The sequence below is a fragment of the Chelonia mydas genome, chromosome 1 (genome assembly GCF_015237465.2).
Source record: "Chelonia mydas isolate rCheMyd1 chromosome 1, rCheMyd1.pri.v2, whole genome shotgun sequence".
NCBI classification, from domain to species: Eukaryota; Metazoa; Chordata; order Testudines; family Cheloniidae; genus Chelonia; species Chelonia mydas.
Genome location: NC_057849.1, coordinates 36500884 through 36517050, shown reverse-complemented (window position 1 = coordinate 36517050; position 16167 = coordinate 36500884). Strand labels below are relative to the sequence as shown.

The following is a 16167-nucleotide window of genomic DNA, read 5'->3' as shown; positions in this document are numbered from 1 at the left end:
ATACGCTCAATATATGTAAATAGATAAAATAAGACCCAGCCATCTCAAGCTCTCCTTTGCCCACCCAGTAATAGAACACAAGCCCCAAACTCAAGGGGATAATGGAGTAGAGAGTATGTTACAACATTTGTGGGTCACGCCAACATCAGAGGGCTTGCAAGCACTTTGGAGGTCAGGATTGCAATTCAAAATGCTCTTGACAAATTGGAAAATTGGTTCGAAATCAATAAAATGAAATTAATGAAGACAAGTGCAAAGTACTACACTTAGGAAGGAAAAATCAAATACATAACTATAAAATGGGGAATAACTACTTAGGCAGTAATACTGCAGGAAAGAATCTGGGGATATAATGGATCACAAACTGAATGAGTCAACAATGTGGTGCGGTTGCAAAAAAGGCTAATATCATTCTGGGGTGTACTCAGAGGAGAGTCGTATGTAAAATCAGGGGAGGTAACTGTCCTGCTCTACTGAACACTGGTGAGGTATCAGCTTGAATATTGCATCCAGTTTTGGTTGCCACCCCTTTAAGAAAGATGTGGAGAGGATCCAGAGGAGAGCAACAAAAATGATAAAAGGCTTAGAAAACCTGACCTATGAGAAAAAGTTAAAAAAACTAGGCATGTTTAGTCTTTAACAAACAAGATCAAGGGGTGGGGGGAGACCTGATAAGTCTTCAAATATGTTAAGGGCTGTTAAAGAGGACTGTGATAAATTGATCTCCATGTCCATTGAAGGTAGGACAAGAAGTAATGGTCTTAATCTACAGCAAGGGATATTTAAGTTAGATATTAGGAAAAACTTTTTAACTATATAAAGTTAGTTAAGTTCTGGAATAGGCTTCCAAGGAAGGTTGTTGATACCCTGTCATTGGAGGTTTTTAAGAACAAGTTAGGCAAAAGCTTGTCAGGGATGGTTTAGATATACTTGGTCCTACCTCAGGATGGAGGGACTGGACATGATGACTTCTTGAGTTCCCTTCTAGCCCTGAATTTCTGTGATTCTATGATTATGCCAAAGTTGTTCATTCCAGAGTGCAACACAGACTGCAACTCTGTACGAACTGTATACAAGGATTACTCCATCTACCCCTGAAATTCTGTCACTTTTAGGGTGAAATGCTGCAAGTGTTCAATATCAGACAGCAAAATTATACAGTGGTTAAGAACAGGAAATAAAAAATATCCTATCCAATGAGAGTATGGGGAAGTGTAAGCAGGCAGAATGTAATTACTCAAGTTAAAATTTTCTAATCATATCAACAGATGGGTTTGGAGAATAGTTAGAAAATGTGGGAGTGGGACATGGAAAAAAAGATATAAGTGAAGGTCTAGGTGTCCAGAAATAATAGAGTTTCAGGTTAATGGAGCAATATAGTTATAGTGCTAATAATAAACAGTTCTGCACATATGAGGATGTTAACTGGTTTATGGGAAATTACATTAAATTTGCTCATGTTCAATACATTTTTAGTGAATTTAGTGCATGTGAAAAACACTATATTTTCAGCCAGGAAAGTGAACAGCTGTATCCACAGAACAAGTACAGGTGTATAATTTCTCATGCTTCCCCAACCTGTATGTCTCCCATATTCTAGAGGATTGCCTCTAACTTGGAGTGGGGAGTTTAGTCTTTATGCCCAATCTTTCCGCTTGCAGCTGTGGATGTGTTTTTTGTCTGCAGTCGCTAGGCTATGGGAACTGGACTGAGACCATAAACCAATTTAACAGATGACAGGATTTTTTAGTCTGGGCTAGACTTGTTCAAGTGACAATATTAAATTGCTCCAGATTTATTTGAGCCGTATCTATAGATACCTGGCACCAGTTTCTCGAGTCATCTAGCCCTCAGCTCAAATTTGATAATTTGGTTTTGTTTCTGTTTTGGCCATTTAGACTCCCGTTCGCAGAAATTCAGGTAGTATATTTAACAATCTATAGTTGAACCTAAGTATTTTAATCTTATCCCCAAAGTAAGTTGTTGCTGCATGTTTCCATTTAAACAAGAATAGTTTAAGATTTCTTTTCATGTGGAGAATGCCTTGTGTTTAGGTGAGTGTTCATGGACTGAATCAAGAAGCCAGTCTACCTTGAGTTTATGAAAGAATGCCCATTAGCTGGATGACTCTGGTCTTCCAGTGCTTGTGACAGGTATTCTGCTGTCCATACAGGAAAAAAAAAATTCAGTTGTCTTGCTCATTGGCTCAGTGTTCACTATTCGCTAACACTAAAGACGGTGGATGGGGCTTTTTCTATTTGGCCAAGTTTTTCACTGGACAGCTGGGTTCTTTTTAGTACTTCAAAATGGCTGTCATTAAACAATAGACAGATGAAGTTTGACAGTGATGCAATACAAATTGGGAAACCTATAAGTAAACTTAAAGAAGTCTCACGTGGAAGCAACAAAAAAGTATGGAGAAAGGATAAGTTCAGTGTACAATGCTTGAAGGAAATGTGTATATGAAGAAAAAAGTAGGGTACATTTTTTCACTATAAAGCTTTCTTGTTAATTTTGTAGATATAGGAACTCTATACTTGTGTATTCCATGTTGTGGATGGAAAATGACATTTTTAACTTATGAAATTGAAAGGGGGAGATTATTTTCCAAACTTTTCCGGTATCAGAGGGATGGGTAGTATTTCACCTGAATGGAATACTTACTTCTAATCTGTTAAGTTGGTCTCTCATCTGTTAACTTGCTGTTTCATTCTATGCATAATAGGCCAGATTCTCAGCCCTGCTAAGTCGCCTTTGCGCTGCTGTACCAGCATCAAGGGAGCCTTACAACTGCCCTAAGCGAATAGATGAGTATTCTTCAGGTGTGAGGAAATCATGTGTTGCATACACCTGGGTATACTGGTGCTTCACCATCCCTGCCAGCAATCCATATTGTGCTGAGAGACCAGAATGTTCATCAGTCCCCACCAACATAATGGCAACTAGAGGGTCATAAGAAACCCGTGTAACTTGTAGCAGTTCTGGGTGCCAACCTTTTTAACTTAGCCTTTTGCATTGTCCTTTCTTAAATTCTATTGGAGGTGGTACTCCTTTTATCCTGTTCTCCTTTTGTTGTAACTTAGGTTCTCTGTGTGTGATTAAGCCATCTTCCAAGTGCCAGCCATTTTTTTTTCTCACCTTTTATGTTCTTTTGTGCTTGCCCCTTGGTCAATTTTTAGTACCTATTTTTTGTCAGTTTTAAGGAGTAATTAAAGAGAACAGTGGAGCTCCCACATGGAACATGCTTGGGACTCTTATTTGCATGTTGTTGGATTGGTTGCCAGATAGTTTTGAAACTAGTGGTTTATTTCCTCATTTTTTGGGGGCAGGCAGGTTAGATTTCTAATTTTTAGCAAACTAGAATTCAACATTTTGTAGGAAAAAATAGGCCTTTTAATTGTCTGCAAAATTCCATGAAAACCTAAGGTGTATGGGACAATAGGCAACAAAATAAACATTTATTCCCTTAGTGTGAGTTCTGTTTTCTCCCATACCCTTCAATGATGGGAACACAGAAACTTGGTTTTGACACCAAAAACATTTTTCTTAAATAATTGTTTTCAGGCCCCAGGAATCTTCTCCCCTTTAATAAATATAGGTCTACAGTAATGTAGTAAAATGGAGCAAGAGAACATTTTTAAACAGTAAATTTTGTTGCGCAAGAAAGTATATGGAAAAAGTCGTATGTGTTTTTGGAAAATAAACTGGTATTAGCAAAAAGAAAAGGAGGACTTGTGGCACCTTAGAGACTAACAAATTTATTTGAACATAAGCTTTCGTGAGCTACAGCTCACTTCATCGGATGCATTCAGTGGAAAATACAGTGGGGAGATTTATATACACAGAGAACATGAAACAATGGGTGTTACCATACACACTGTAAGGATAGTGCTCACTTAAGATGAATACCAGCAGGGGTGGGGGGGGGAGAAAACCTTTTGTGGTGATAATCAAGGTGGGTCATTTCGAGCAGTTGACAAGAACGTCTGAGGAACAGTGGCGGGGGCACGGGGGAGGGATAGCTCAGTGGTTTGAGCATTGGCCTGCTAAACCCAGGGTTGTGAGTTCAATCCTTGAGGGGGCCATTTAGGGATCTGGGGCAAAAATTGGGAATTGGTCCTGCTTTGAGCAGGGGGTTGGACTAGATGGCCTCCTGAGGTCCCTTCCAACCCTGATATTCTATGATTCTGTGAATAAACATGGGGAAATAGTTTTACTTTGTGTAATGACCCATCCACTCCCAGTCTCTATTCAAGCCTAAATTAATTGTATCCAGTTTGCAAATTAATTCCAATTCAGCAGTTTCTCTTTGAAGTCTGTTTTTGAAGTCTTTTTGTTGTAATATTGCGACTTTTAGGTTTGTAATCGAGTGACCAGAGAGATTGAAGTGGTATTAGGGAGACCAAACATCCTAAAAATCTGTCTCCAATCATTTGGAAATACAAATGCTTACCTCCTGAACATATTGCTCAGAAGCTATAGGAGTATATGGGGAGAAGTATAAGAATTATTCAAGGAATAAGTAGTATTAATGGTCCCATTTTGCAGGAGAAAACTACTTATCTGCTCTGGAAAATAGGGTCTAAGTGTTTTTCATCAGATTACCTGAACAGAGACCCAGAAAGCTAAGGAGACACTTTGCAAATTTTGCTATATTCAAAAGACTGCATTTCAATTACTGTGGCTGCCAGTTGGGTCAAGAATTACAATTACTGTAATTAACAAGTTGCCAGATCTGAACATGTCAGGCAGAGAGATCATTCCCAAGAACATTTAGTCTTCAAAGGAAAGAGAAAATGAATTAAGTAGTCATGCACTGTAGAGTCAACTTATGTAAATAGATCAGTGGTTCATGCTGACAGGACTCCATTGCAGAAGAGCCAGTACACGAGGGACTATCACTCAGAGGTTTCACAAAAAGAAAGAGTACTTGTGGCACCTTAGAGAATACCAGATTTATTTATTTATTTGTCTCTAAGGTGCCACAAGTCCTCCTTTTATTTTTGCGGATACAGGCTAACACGGCTGCTACTCTGAAACCTGTCAGGTTTCAGTTTGCTGAATCTTTATTATTTAGCCATAGATGCTAGTCACAAAGATATTTAAGAATCCATGTTCAAAATATTTGATATGGTTGGCTTAATGTTTTTCATTATGAGAAGAAATATCCTTTCGACTTAAGAGCTTTTCTCTTTTAAGTAAAAGACCCTCTGTTTTTAAAAAGAGGCTTCTCAAATGTGGCCTGAACAAGGAATTTGATCGGTCTGAACTAGCGTCATTTGTACAACACATTTAAGGTGGCTTGCCAAGAAATTTCTCGAAATGTAACTTTACATCTAGGTGCCACAGTGCTCCCAGCAAAAAGGACATTTGGTAAATTAACAACCAAATGAGCCTGTATTCTGTCGTGTCGCTTCCCCCCCCCCTCCCCATAAGATGCTTAGATTTGGGAAGCTGTTTATATTTTATTTCCTGTAGGATATAGCATAACTTCAAGCAAACTGCAAAATTGTGCATTCTGTGGAGAAATATAGATTAGTCAGCCGTATGGGCAGTATGTGGGCTTCAGTAGAGCTCTCTGGTGGATATGACAGCACTGATGGGGAATTGACCTTATATAAAAGGGCAGAACTTCAGGACCTGCAGAAGAAGGGGAAGTGGGCAGATATGTTTTCAGTCATTCATGGGATGAATCTCTTACCTGGTTATTTGGTTATATCTCTAAACTTGTTTATTTTTCTAAATTCTTGCAAGGTCACTTTTCAATATGACAACAAAGAGAGGGATGTGATTCATACAGCCGTGGAAGCTGATTTATTATGCCCATTGAACAAAATACCTCCCATTAACATCTGTCCTGCTGCACTAGTAGTCTAATATATATCACTATTTGTTACAGATGGGCATTTGTTGTATTAAATCTCTTACTGTTCTTGAATTCTGTGCCATTTATATGCAGAACTGATGATGCACAAATCTGCTACGATTCTGAAGATACAGCAGTCTCAAAACCAAAATGTGCTGTACAGTGCACTTTCTATATTCTTTGTCTTGCCATTTCAATGCAGGAAATCATTAAAATTATTCAAGGTGAAAGTTGCAGTGAATTGTATCTGGAAGCAACCTAAGTTTAACATAAACGTATGCAGATTAACATACTGTAGCAGTACAGCATCACTTATTAAATACAGAGTCAGAGACTGAGACACTCTTCAGGGTGCCCAGTACTGTAAGCCACTGTGTTACCCCTCTGCTTCAGTAAAGCTGGAGCTTAAACTGTGTCAGCTCCCTGACACTCCAGCCTCCTTGCCTTGGCAGCAAATTCCTCAAGACTATGCCAGTCTAATACTTGCCTTGCGGGTAACATTCAGTGAACCCGAGATTGCCAGAGTGGTGTCTCTGCAGATTCCAAGCCCTGTCATTGCAGACTCACAGAAATTACCAAATCCCCCTCTAAACAGACAGTGCACACACCAGCCTGTTAGTGTAGCTGAAGATGCACACTATACCTCAATATACAGCACTGAGTTGAAGTTATAATAAAACAAGAATCTTTATGAATAAAGAACATAGATTTTAGTGATATTAAGCAAGAGAAGAAAGTTATGATTACAAACAAAACAAAAATAATTTCTAGTCACTAAAGCTTAACTTCAGTAAGATACAATCTTTGCATAAGCAACTTTATGACTTACATCAAGCGACCAGCCCCTTAGGAAGGAGGATCCACCGTTCTCAGAATCCGTGGGTGCTGAGTCCTTTGTCCCCTATGTGATGCATAACAAAGGAGTCCCCCTTCTTCCCTTTTATATCCCAAAAACCTTTAAAATGTATTCTTTGAAAAGTAAAACCAGACAAAGTTCCTTTTCCCTGTTGCAGAGTAGCAGATGTGTTAATCTGTATCCGCAAAAAGAAAAGGAGTACTTGTGGCACCTTAGAGACTAACAAATTTATTTGAGCATAAGCTTTCGTGAGCTACAGCTCACTTCGTCGGATGCATCTATAGCTCACGAAAGCTTATGCTCAAATAAATTTGTTAGTCTCTAAGGTGCCACAAGTACTCCTTTTCTTTTTCCCTGTTGCTTGTTCTTGAGGGTGCAGGCACCAAGCCCATTCTTTATCCTCTGCTCAGTTTGCTTTCTTGATCAGCTTGATCACTTTGTTTACCATAAATGCAAATGTACTTTCACTGTCCTTTCTTGTAATCAAGCCATGCTGTTTTGTTACCTGTCTGCTAACTTGATTCATGCATGTAAATCCACATGCTTTTGTCTAGGGCAGACTTAGGGTTGCCAACTTTTTAATTTAAGAAACCTGAATACCCTTGCCCCACCCCCTTCCCTGCCGCTTCCCTGAGGCCCCACCCCATCTGAGGTCCCGCCCCCACTTACTCCACCCCTCCTCCCGGCGCCGCTTCTCCCCCACCCTCACTCACTCGCTCATTTTCACTGGGGGAGGGGGTGAGGGCTCCGGCTGGGTGTGCAGGCTCTGGGGTGGGGCCTGGGATCAAAGGTTTGGGATGCAGGAGGGGGTGCCGGGCTGGGGCAGGGGGTTGGGGTGCTGAGGGGTTCAGAGTGTGTGTGTGTGGAGGGGGGGGCTCCAGCCTGGGACAGGAGGTTGGGGTGCAGGAAGGGGTTCAGCGATGGGGCAGGGAGTTGTTGTGTGGGAGCTCCGGGTGGCGCTGACCTCAGGTGGCTCCCGGGAAGCGGTGACGTGTCCAGCTGGCTCCTAGGCAGAGGGGCGGCCAGGGAGCACTGTGCACTGCCCCCGCCCACAGGCACTGCCCCCGCAGCTCCGATTGGCCATAGTTCCTGGCCAGTGGGAGCTGCGGAGCCGGCACTTGGGCTGGCACCTGAAACTGGGGCAGTGCACTGCGCCCCTTGGCTGTCCCTCTGCCTAGGAGCTGGAGGGACGTGCGGGCCACTACCCAGGAGCCAGGCACGGAGCCTGTCTGCCTGCTCCACTGATGCTGCGGCCAGCCTGACTTTTAGCAGCTCAGTCAGCTGTGCTGACTGGAGCCGCCAGGGTCCCTTTTCAACTGAGTGTTCCAGTTGAAGACCAGATGCCTGGCAGGCTTGTTTATCAGCTGCCTTCACAACATGTTTTAAGTACATATTTCCAGTATAGTACATAATTTTTTGTATTCAACCCATACATACATCATGCAATAATATTCATGACCAGTTTACATACATACCTTACATCACTGACTAAATATTCTGACAGTACCGCATTGAGTGTGCCCTTTGCTGGTTGGCATAAAGAGGTTCTTAGGGTCACAGAGACCTAACAAGAAAGCTCCTCCTATTAAATTCCTGTAACCAGATCAATAAATCACCTGTTTTTATTGATGGTGGCCAAAAATACTTATTTTTTGTTTTATTGTGATTTTTTTACCTGGCCCCACTCTTCAATTTTTCATCTCTTCTTTTAGAAATTAATTGACTTAGTTACCATGGCAAATTCTGAAATAACTGATAAATCTTCAGTGTTGTAAAGTCCTTTCTTCTGAACACTTTTTTTTAAAAAAAATATGTATTATTGAATATAAAATCCTTGGAATCTGAGAGCAGAACTTTTAATAATAATAGTACATCACATTTTTAAAAATGCATAATGAAAAGTTTTGTGAGAGTATTTTTCATGCATTCATAACAAATCTTTGCTAATTATACTTTTTAAATCAGGATCACTGTATGGTACAGAGGGCAGTAAATGGGAAGTCAGAAAGGAATATATATCACCACTCTGCAGGCATGGCAGAATCAATAACAAAAGACTAACACAGCATTGTAGCATTTTTTTTAAATATAAATAATAGCTTAATAGAGAAGGTCTTGATTTTAAGAATTTAAAAGAAATCCCACAATAAGTTTCTTTATTGCACACAAAAAAAAAGAACGGGAGATTATTTGCAGAAAAATTATAATTCTAAAGATGATGCAAATGATATTTTTATATAATATTGTAAGTATATTGTCAAGATAAGTAGAATTAGTTGTATAGATGGTGCAGTGCACACTCTGATCAGTACTAAATGTGGTGCACACAAATTATAGGGATTTTTGCTGTAATTTATTTGAAAAATGTAGAGGAGCATCTGTGTGGTTTCTATGGAAACCACGCTGAAACCTAGATACCACAAACTTTTAGATATCACTCTGCAGGGAATCCAACTCTTTGACAGCTTTTGTTTTATGTACTGGGGAGTCAACTACAATTTTACAGTTTATGGCCTGATGACTTAAAAGCTTTGTTTTTTCCACCTAGAATCAGATAATGTGTGTATAAAATGTCTGTGAATAGAGAGAGTATATTTTTATTTAGGTTAAATTAGGCTAGAGAATCCATGTTTGCAATAGTTGCTTGCAAGGAAGAATAAAAATTGAGACTGAAGATAACATTTTTACTTAAGTGAGCTAAATACTGTTTAATTGGTAAGGAGAACTAGCATAGGTGCGTATGTGCAAAATATGAATGCTAGCAATAGAGTCCTGTATTTCAGGACAGATGATTTTATGGGCACTGTTGGTAGTAGAAGGAAGAAGGAAAAGAGAGTATTAATAAAATCTGTTTGAATGTATTCTCTCATTCAGCATAAAGAAAGTGCACGTGAATAAGAAAAACATGTTTTCTATTTTACTCCAGTGGTAAGAATTATTCTTAAAAGGTGCCAAGACTTTTTTTTTTTTTTTACAGAAACAATATCCATATCATATTTATGTAGCATGATGTAAAATTACAGAGAACATACAGGTGGTTAATGCCAAGTAAAACTCAATGGTATTTGTTCTGTGAAAATGAGATTTAAAAAAAAAATTACCATGAAAAAAAATTGTAGAGAAACCTGTTTATATTTACGGTATTGGACACTTGTCCCATTTTAGGTATATTTGGGAATCACAACGGATACTAAACAAAAGCTTCCAAAGGTCAAAATTATCAAAAAGCACTGGAAGAAGTTTGTATATCAATTTAAATTTAAGCTATATAAATTCAAGATATCAGACTAGATATTTGCCACTCCAGAAGGAAGTTTATCTTGAAACGGAATGTGATGATATATTCTGCTTGTTTATATCATTCAACTGAATTTTTGCTACTTTATCTGTCATGGGTATCATATGATTGCTGTCAGTTGACCCAAGCATCTCATAATTATGTGTCTGGAAAAAGCCATGTGAAAGGGAACACTGCTGTTGCTAGATACCATTCCTCTCTGGTTAAGTAAAGAACACTAGAATGTCCTACATAATTCTAGTTCTTTTCTATTCATTTGTACATATATATTTTTTCTTTGTCTCTTTTTAGTTTTCAGAAAAAAGTGATAGAGAGTACTACACACTGGATGACATGTTTGTTTCCAAAGCAGCTAAGGGAGAGCGGAGTGGAGAAGAAGAGGAAAGACACAGAAGAAAAGCAATCTATCAACATCATCAGCTTGTTGCACGTATGGAGAAGTGCCCATATTGCTTTGATAGCCCTGAACTCCCAAAACATCTTATTATTGCAATTGGCATCAAGGTAAGAAAGTAGCAATTTGACATGAGCATGGAAAGAAATAAAGGAAGGCAGTTTAGTGCTAGAATTTCCTGAGATTAAAAATAAAACTGCTTCTTTGGCATGATTTATTGATTCACGTGTTATTTTCCTGGCCCTTCCAATTAAACAGAAAGGAAGATTCCTCAAGGGTGAGATAAAAAAATATGAATCTGTCTTGCATGATGAAGTTAATTCTCAGAACTTGATCCTCTTCAGATTTGCAGATGACCTTGGTATCTATGGAAAAACTTCAAGGGCACTGCAACAATGATAAGAGCTGAACACATAGATTACAGAAGGTAGATGAATATGCAAAAGACCAAATGGGGGTCAGTGTGACTAGATTAGGGTGACCAGATAGCAAGTGTGAAAACTTGGGATGGGGGAAGGAGTGGGAATAGGTTGCATATGCAAGATAAAGCCCCTAATATTGGGACAGTCCCAATAACATCAGGACTTTTGGTCACCCTAGAATATATAAGAAGAAAAAAGTTTACTTTGGGTAGGAAGGAATTAGAAGCAGTTAAGGAGTAGAGTATAATTCAGAAAGACAAAACAAGGTTGAGTGGAAACCATTCAGAAGACAAAATAGTATCATGATAATTACCCTTCAATTAAATTAGCCCCTAATCTTGTTTAGAAGCTGAAGAGAGCATATTGGGGTGTAAATTGCACCTTCTCTTTTGTCCCAGTAGGGATTCACATTTAGGGGCTGATAGGCAGTGTTGTTGTTAACTCTTGGTGTTTCTGTTGGGAGGAAGAATAGCTTTAATCCTTGATAGGGGTTCTGTACAAGCTCCTTAGGCAGAGGCTGCCTGTGTGTTAATCCATACATCTCTGTCTTTGCCACCAGAGAGGAGATTACAGACGCTCCATCACTGCCACTTTGCCTTCTCCTCCATGCATGCATCTATATCAGACTTCCTAATACTGGGGCAGAAACCTTGACTGAATATAACCCTTTGTTTCCGGTATGGTTCAAACTATAACACACAGAACAAAGCGTGAACATTTACCAAGAAGATAGGATACAGCTGCCAAAAAAACAAAAAAGTGAATTACACAAAGATGGCATTGTATGGAGAAACATGAAAATAAATAGATAAAGGACTAAATCTACAAGGAGTGTAAAAAAGCACAGATGTTCTATGGGATTCATACTTTCTGGGGCCAGAAGGGACTGTTGTGATCATCTAGTCTGACCTGTATAACACAGGCCATAGAACTTCCCCAAAATAATTCCTTTTGATCTACAGCATATCTTTATTTTTTTTTTTTAAATGTTGATTTAAGAATTGCTCGTGAGGGAGAATCCAACACAACCCCTGGTAAATTGTTCCTGATTAATTACCCTCACTGTTGTATGCAGTGTAGTTGTAGCTGTGTCAGTCCCAGGATGTTAGAGAGACAAGGTGGATGAGGTAATATCTTTTACTGGACTTTCCAGCTCTTCATTCTGCAATACAGCCAATGGGCTCTTCAGTCTACCAGACAAAGGTATAACACAATCTAATCGCTGGAAGTTGAAGCTAGACAAATTCCAATAAAATATATTACCTCACCAACCTTGTCTCTCTAATACCTTCCCTGTTAAAATTTTAGACCTTATTTCCAGTCTCAATTTGTCTAGCTTCAACTTCCAGCCATTGTATCATGTTATACCTTTGTCTGGTAGATTGAAGGGCCCATTGGCTGTATTGCAGAAAGAAGAGATGGAATCTGAACTAAACTTTTGCTGAAATGGAGACCCATGAGAGAATGAGTATTAAGGACCAGCATTAAAGATGTTAGAGAGATTAGAAGCTAGTCCAGTATCTGCTTGGCTACATCTAGGACAGGTTGAATTAACCACCATTACCATCTTTAAAAATAGATATTCTCTATTTTCAAAGCTCAGTGTCAAAGCTACAGTTTTTCTGAATTTGGAAATTTGAGCGAAGTGCCTTTTAGACTCCATTAAGGCTACTCAGTCAACTGAAGGGATCACTTCTCAAGAAGCTGAACTCATTTGTCCCAACAGTTTTAATTCTGCTGGCCCAGAAAGCAAAGGATGCTAATGAATGCATAGATTCCACCAGAGTTATGAGCATTTGCATCCTTTATCCTCCCCCTCCCACCACCACACACACAACCTGTAGTGTGAGTATAGATCCAAAGACAGCTATAACTGCTGTTCAGAAAGCTACAGTTAGATTACTTTACAGCTACACAGCGTAGATTGAATCAGGTTAGCATGAAATTGCAGTTTTGATTAAATGCATCTATGTTTAGCATTACCAGTATATGGTATAACATATTGGCTGGCATCTTTTTTATGAGAACTGACGCTGTATTTAGGAGAAGGGCCTTGGAATGTACAATGAAAGATGTTGCAATACCATGTTTTGTAAGGTATAATCATCACACAAAATCACTTGTATCACATATTGATTGTAGAGAAATGCTAGTCTCTCCATAGATGAGGCTGAAGAGTTTTTATTGTAAACTTTATTATGATCTTTACTCAGGGGTGAAAGTAACTTAAGGGACATACTCGGTATGCAGGGCAGCTCAACCAGAAGTGGCAGGGCTGGGTTCACACTCCCCCAGCCAGCCCTTCAGCGCAGCCCAGCAGTGATTTAAAGGGCACGGGGCTCCTGGCCACTGCTGCCGGTGCTACCCCGGGGCTGCGGCCCTTTAAATCACTGCTGGAGCCCCGGGGCTCCTGCTGGCCGCTGCTACCCCAGGGCTCCACCAGTGATTTAAAGGGACGAAGCCCTGGGCCCTTTAAATTGCCACCAGATCCCTGGGGAAGCTGCCCCCTGCCGGTACAGTTGGCTGTGTACCTGCTCTTACCAGTGCGCCAGACCAGACAGTACCGGCTTACTTTCACCTCTGTCTTTACTCCCATTTTAACATCATCAAAATGAAACCAGTCACACTAAAATTTCACAAGTGCAACTTGTGCTGAAATAGAGCAATTAGGTAAAGTTTGAGCTAAATTAAATACTTATTTTAGATGTATCCATTCAAAGCCCTTGGTAAATGTACATGTGATGGGTTGGACACCCCCCGCCCCGGGAAGCCACCTGATGTACTGGAGTTTCACTGAGCCCGCCTGCTCCACTAGCCTGCGCACCCTCTCCCTGTTTTGCTGCATCAGGCTCTCCAGCCTCTGGAAGCATACACACACAGGCAGGGACGCACCAGCTGTAGAATCACAGAGTCTGCAAGCAGCTCTCTATGGGAAGATTCAGCTAGGAAATAACCCTGCACTCAAGTGCACACCTCCTTTGGGGAGTAAACCCAAGTCTGCACAGCACAAGCTCATGAAAATTTACCCTATCCCTCAATGTGGAGAGAGAGAGAGATGAACAGCTCTCCCCCCCCCCCCCCCCCCCCATGAATGACACAAACTGGATTATGTTATAAACAACAAATAAGTTTATTATCTATAAAAGGTAAATTTTAAGTGATTATAAGGGATAGCAAACAGAACAAAGCAGATAACCAAGCAAATAAAACAGAACATGCATACTAAGCTTAAGATCTTAGAGACTGGTTTCAAGAAGTAATTTCTCACCCTAAATCTTGCTTTTGGGGCAGGTTGCAGAAATTCTTGAACTTTAGCTACCCTGCTTGCAGCTTAAATCTTCAGGCATCTTATTCACAGACTAGATCGCTTTTCCAGCCTGGGTTCAGTACTCCTCCCCCTTTCCCTTTGTCCTTGTTCCTTAAGTGTTTCCAGCAGTCATCCTGGGTGGGGATTCAGTGAAGAGTGAACCCAGATCAACTTACTCCCCAGCCTTAAATAAGATTTACATAAGGCAGGAATCTTTTGTTTCCCACTCTTGACCTCTCCCTCCCTTTAATGAAAAATTACTAGAAGTTCAAGATGGTGTTTAGTACCAGTGACATGACCACATGACCTAGTAGTGTCACAGCTATGTCCCAGGACACCTCTCAGGAAGGAGAGAGATTAGTATCTTCAAAGTCTTATTGTTTCTTCCTAGTGGCCCATCAAGGCTGATGGCCTATTGTCATGTGGGTGTTTGCCAAGTACACAACCAGTTGTAATTGTTACATAGTCAATATTCCTGACTTTAGATTCAGAAATGATACATGCATACAAATTGGATAGTCACATTCAGTAAATATAACCTTTCCAATGATACCTTACAAGACCCATCTTGCTTAAAATATATCTGTTATGCCATATCCATATCATAAGCATATTTATATAAAGAATATGGAGCGTAACATCATGGTACCCAGTGTATTAATAGAAATAAAAATATCCATGCCTTGATGACTGAACTGTTGTCTAAATTACAATCCCCTCATCAAAATAGAAAGTTCTACCCCTGTACCTTCAAACCTGGGGGGAAAAGCCTAAAAGGGTAGCTAAGCTTTGCTGACCTGAAGCTTAGACAAACTATGTAAATAGATTGGACTTAAGATGGCAGCAACCACAAGCCATGAATTTTGGTCTGTACCAGAATTTCCTTCATCAAAAATTCATATCAGTATCTTCATATTTCAAGCCGCAAAGGAAATGCATCAGATGCAAAGAGTAGAAAGCAAGCAGGGAATCTGGAAAGTTGTTTGGGCAAATGTAATTGTGAATTCCCTTGCTTGTGTGTGTAGTTTCTAAAGTGTAACTTGACATTTATTGTCCAAGCTTTCCATTTTTAGTATTTTCTGAGAATTATATAAATTAATGCTCTTTTCCCCCTCTTAAGTAACTGATAAATGTTTACAACCTTAAGGCCAGAGTAACATAGCTTTTTAAAAAAAACAAAACAAAAAAACCTTGCACTAAATATCTAGATATTTGGAAATCTCTGTTTCGGAGAGATTTTACATGGGGTTTCAAATTCAGAAATACTTCATGCAGTAGAGTTAGGAGATAGTCTTACTCTGAAAATATGTGGGTATTTGATATGCTGAAATAAAATTCTGCCTTCCCATTCATGTATGTGAGGGCAGGATAGGCTAGCCCAGTGTTTAAGTCTATGACATGTAATAAAATTGCATTTGCAATTGTAATGAAATCAAGAATAAAATTGAATCTGATCATTCAGTCATTGGTTATGAAGTAAATAGAGACCATTTATTTATTTATTTGGGGTTAAAAACACTCTCCCTCCCCAAATTTGTATACAACCTTCATCCACTCATAAATTTTTAAATTTAGGTGAAACCCAGTTTCCAATCCATATGCTTTACAGAGCCATTTCGAACATGCTATGAAATCTGCATTCACATGTTCAGAGGATTGGTAGTGAGAGCCTCCTGATCCTGATTAACAGATGGAACCTGACTCCATCCTTGCAAATTCTGTGTGTCATATGTTAAGGATGTCCTGCCTTCCAGACCTGGCACAAGGCCTGATTTCTCTTTGGGCAAAACATGTTAGACTGTTGATCCCTGAGATAGGAGGAGTGCCTACCTCCTTCTGCCCAAACACAATCAATTATCCGTGGGGCTGTCCTATCCAGGCTCCCTTTATTTCATAGAATTGTGGGATTAAATCCCCAAACTCCATACTCTCCTTTGGCTATGTCTACTCTACGAAATTAGGTCGAATTTATAGAAGTCAGTTTTGTAGAAAGCATTTTTATACAGTCGATTGTGTCCCCACAC

The 16167-nt window shown here is 39.7% G+C and overlaps 1 protein-coding gene across 7 annotated transcripts in view; it reads left to right on the top strand.

Moving 5' to 3' along the window:
* Window positions 1-16167, top strand: part of CWF19L2 (CWF19 like cell cycle control factor 2) — a 175135-nt gene that overhangs the window by 109393 nt on the left and 49575 nt on the right. For 6 of the 7 annotated variants that reach the window (XM_043529780.1, XM_037890131.2, XM_037890102.2 and 3 more), the window contains one exon: window positions 10312-10524. In XM_043529780.1, coding sequence (XP_043385715.1) covers window positions 10312-10524 — 213 coding nt within the window. Of the gene's footprint in view, window positions 1-10311; window positions 10525-11395; window positions 14033-16167 lie in introns of those variants that run through there. The other variant, XM_037890149.2, reaches the window with a different exon arrangement.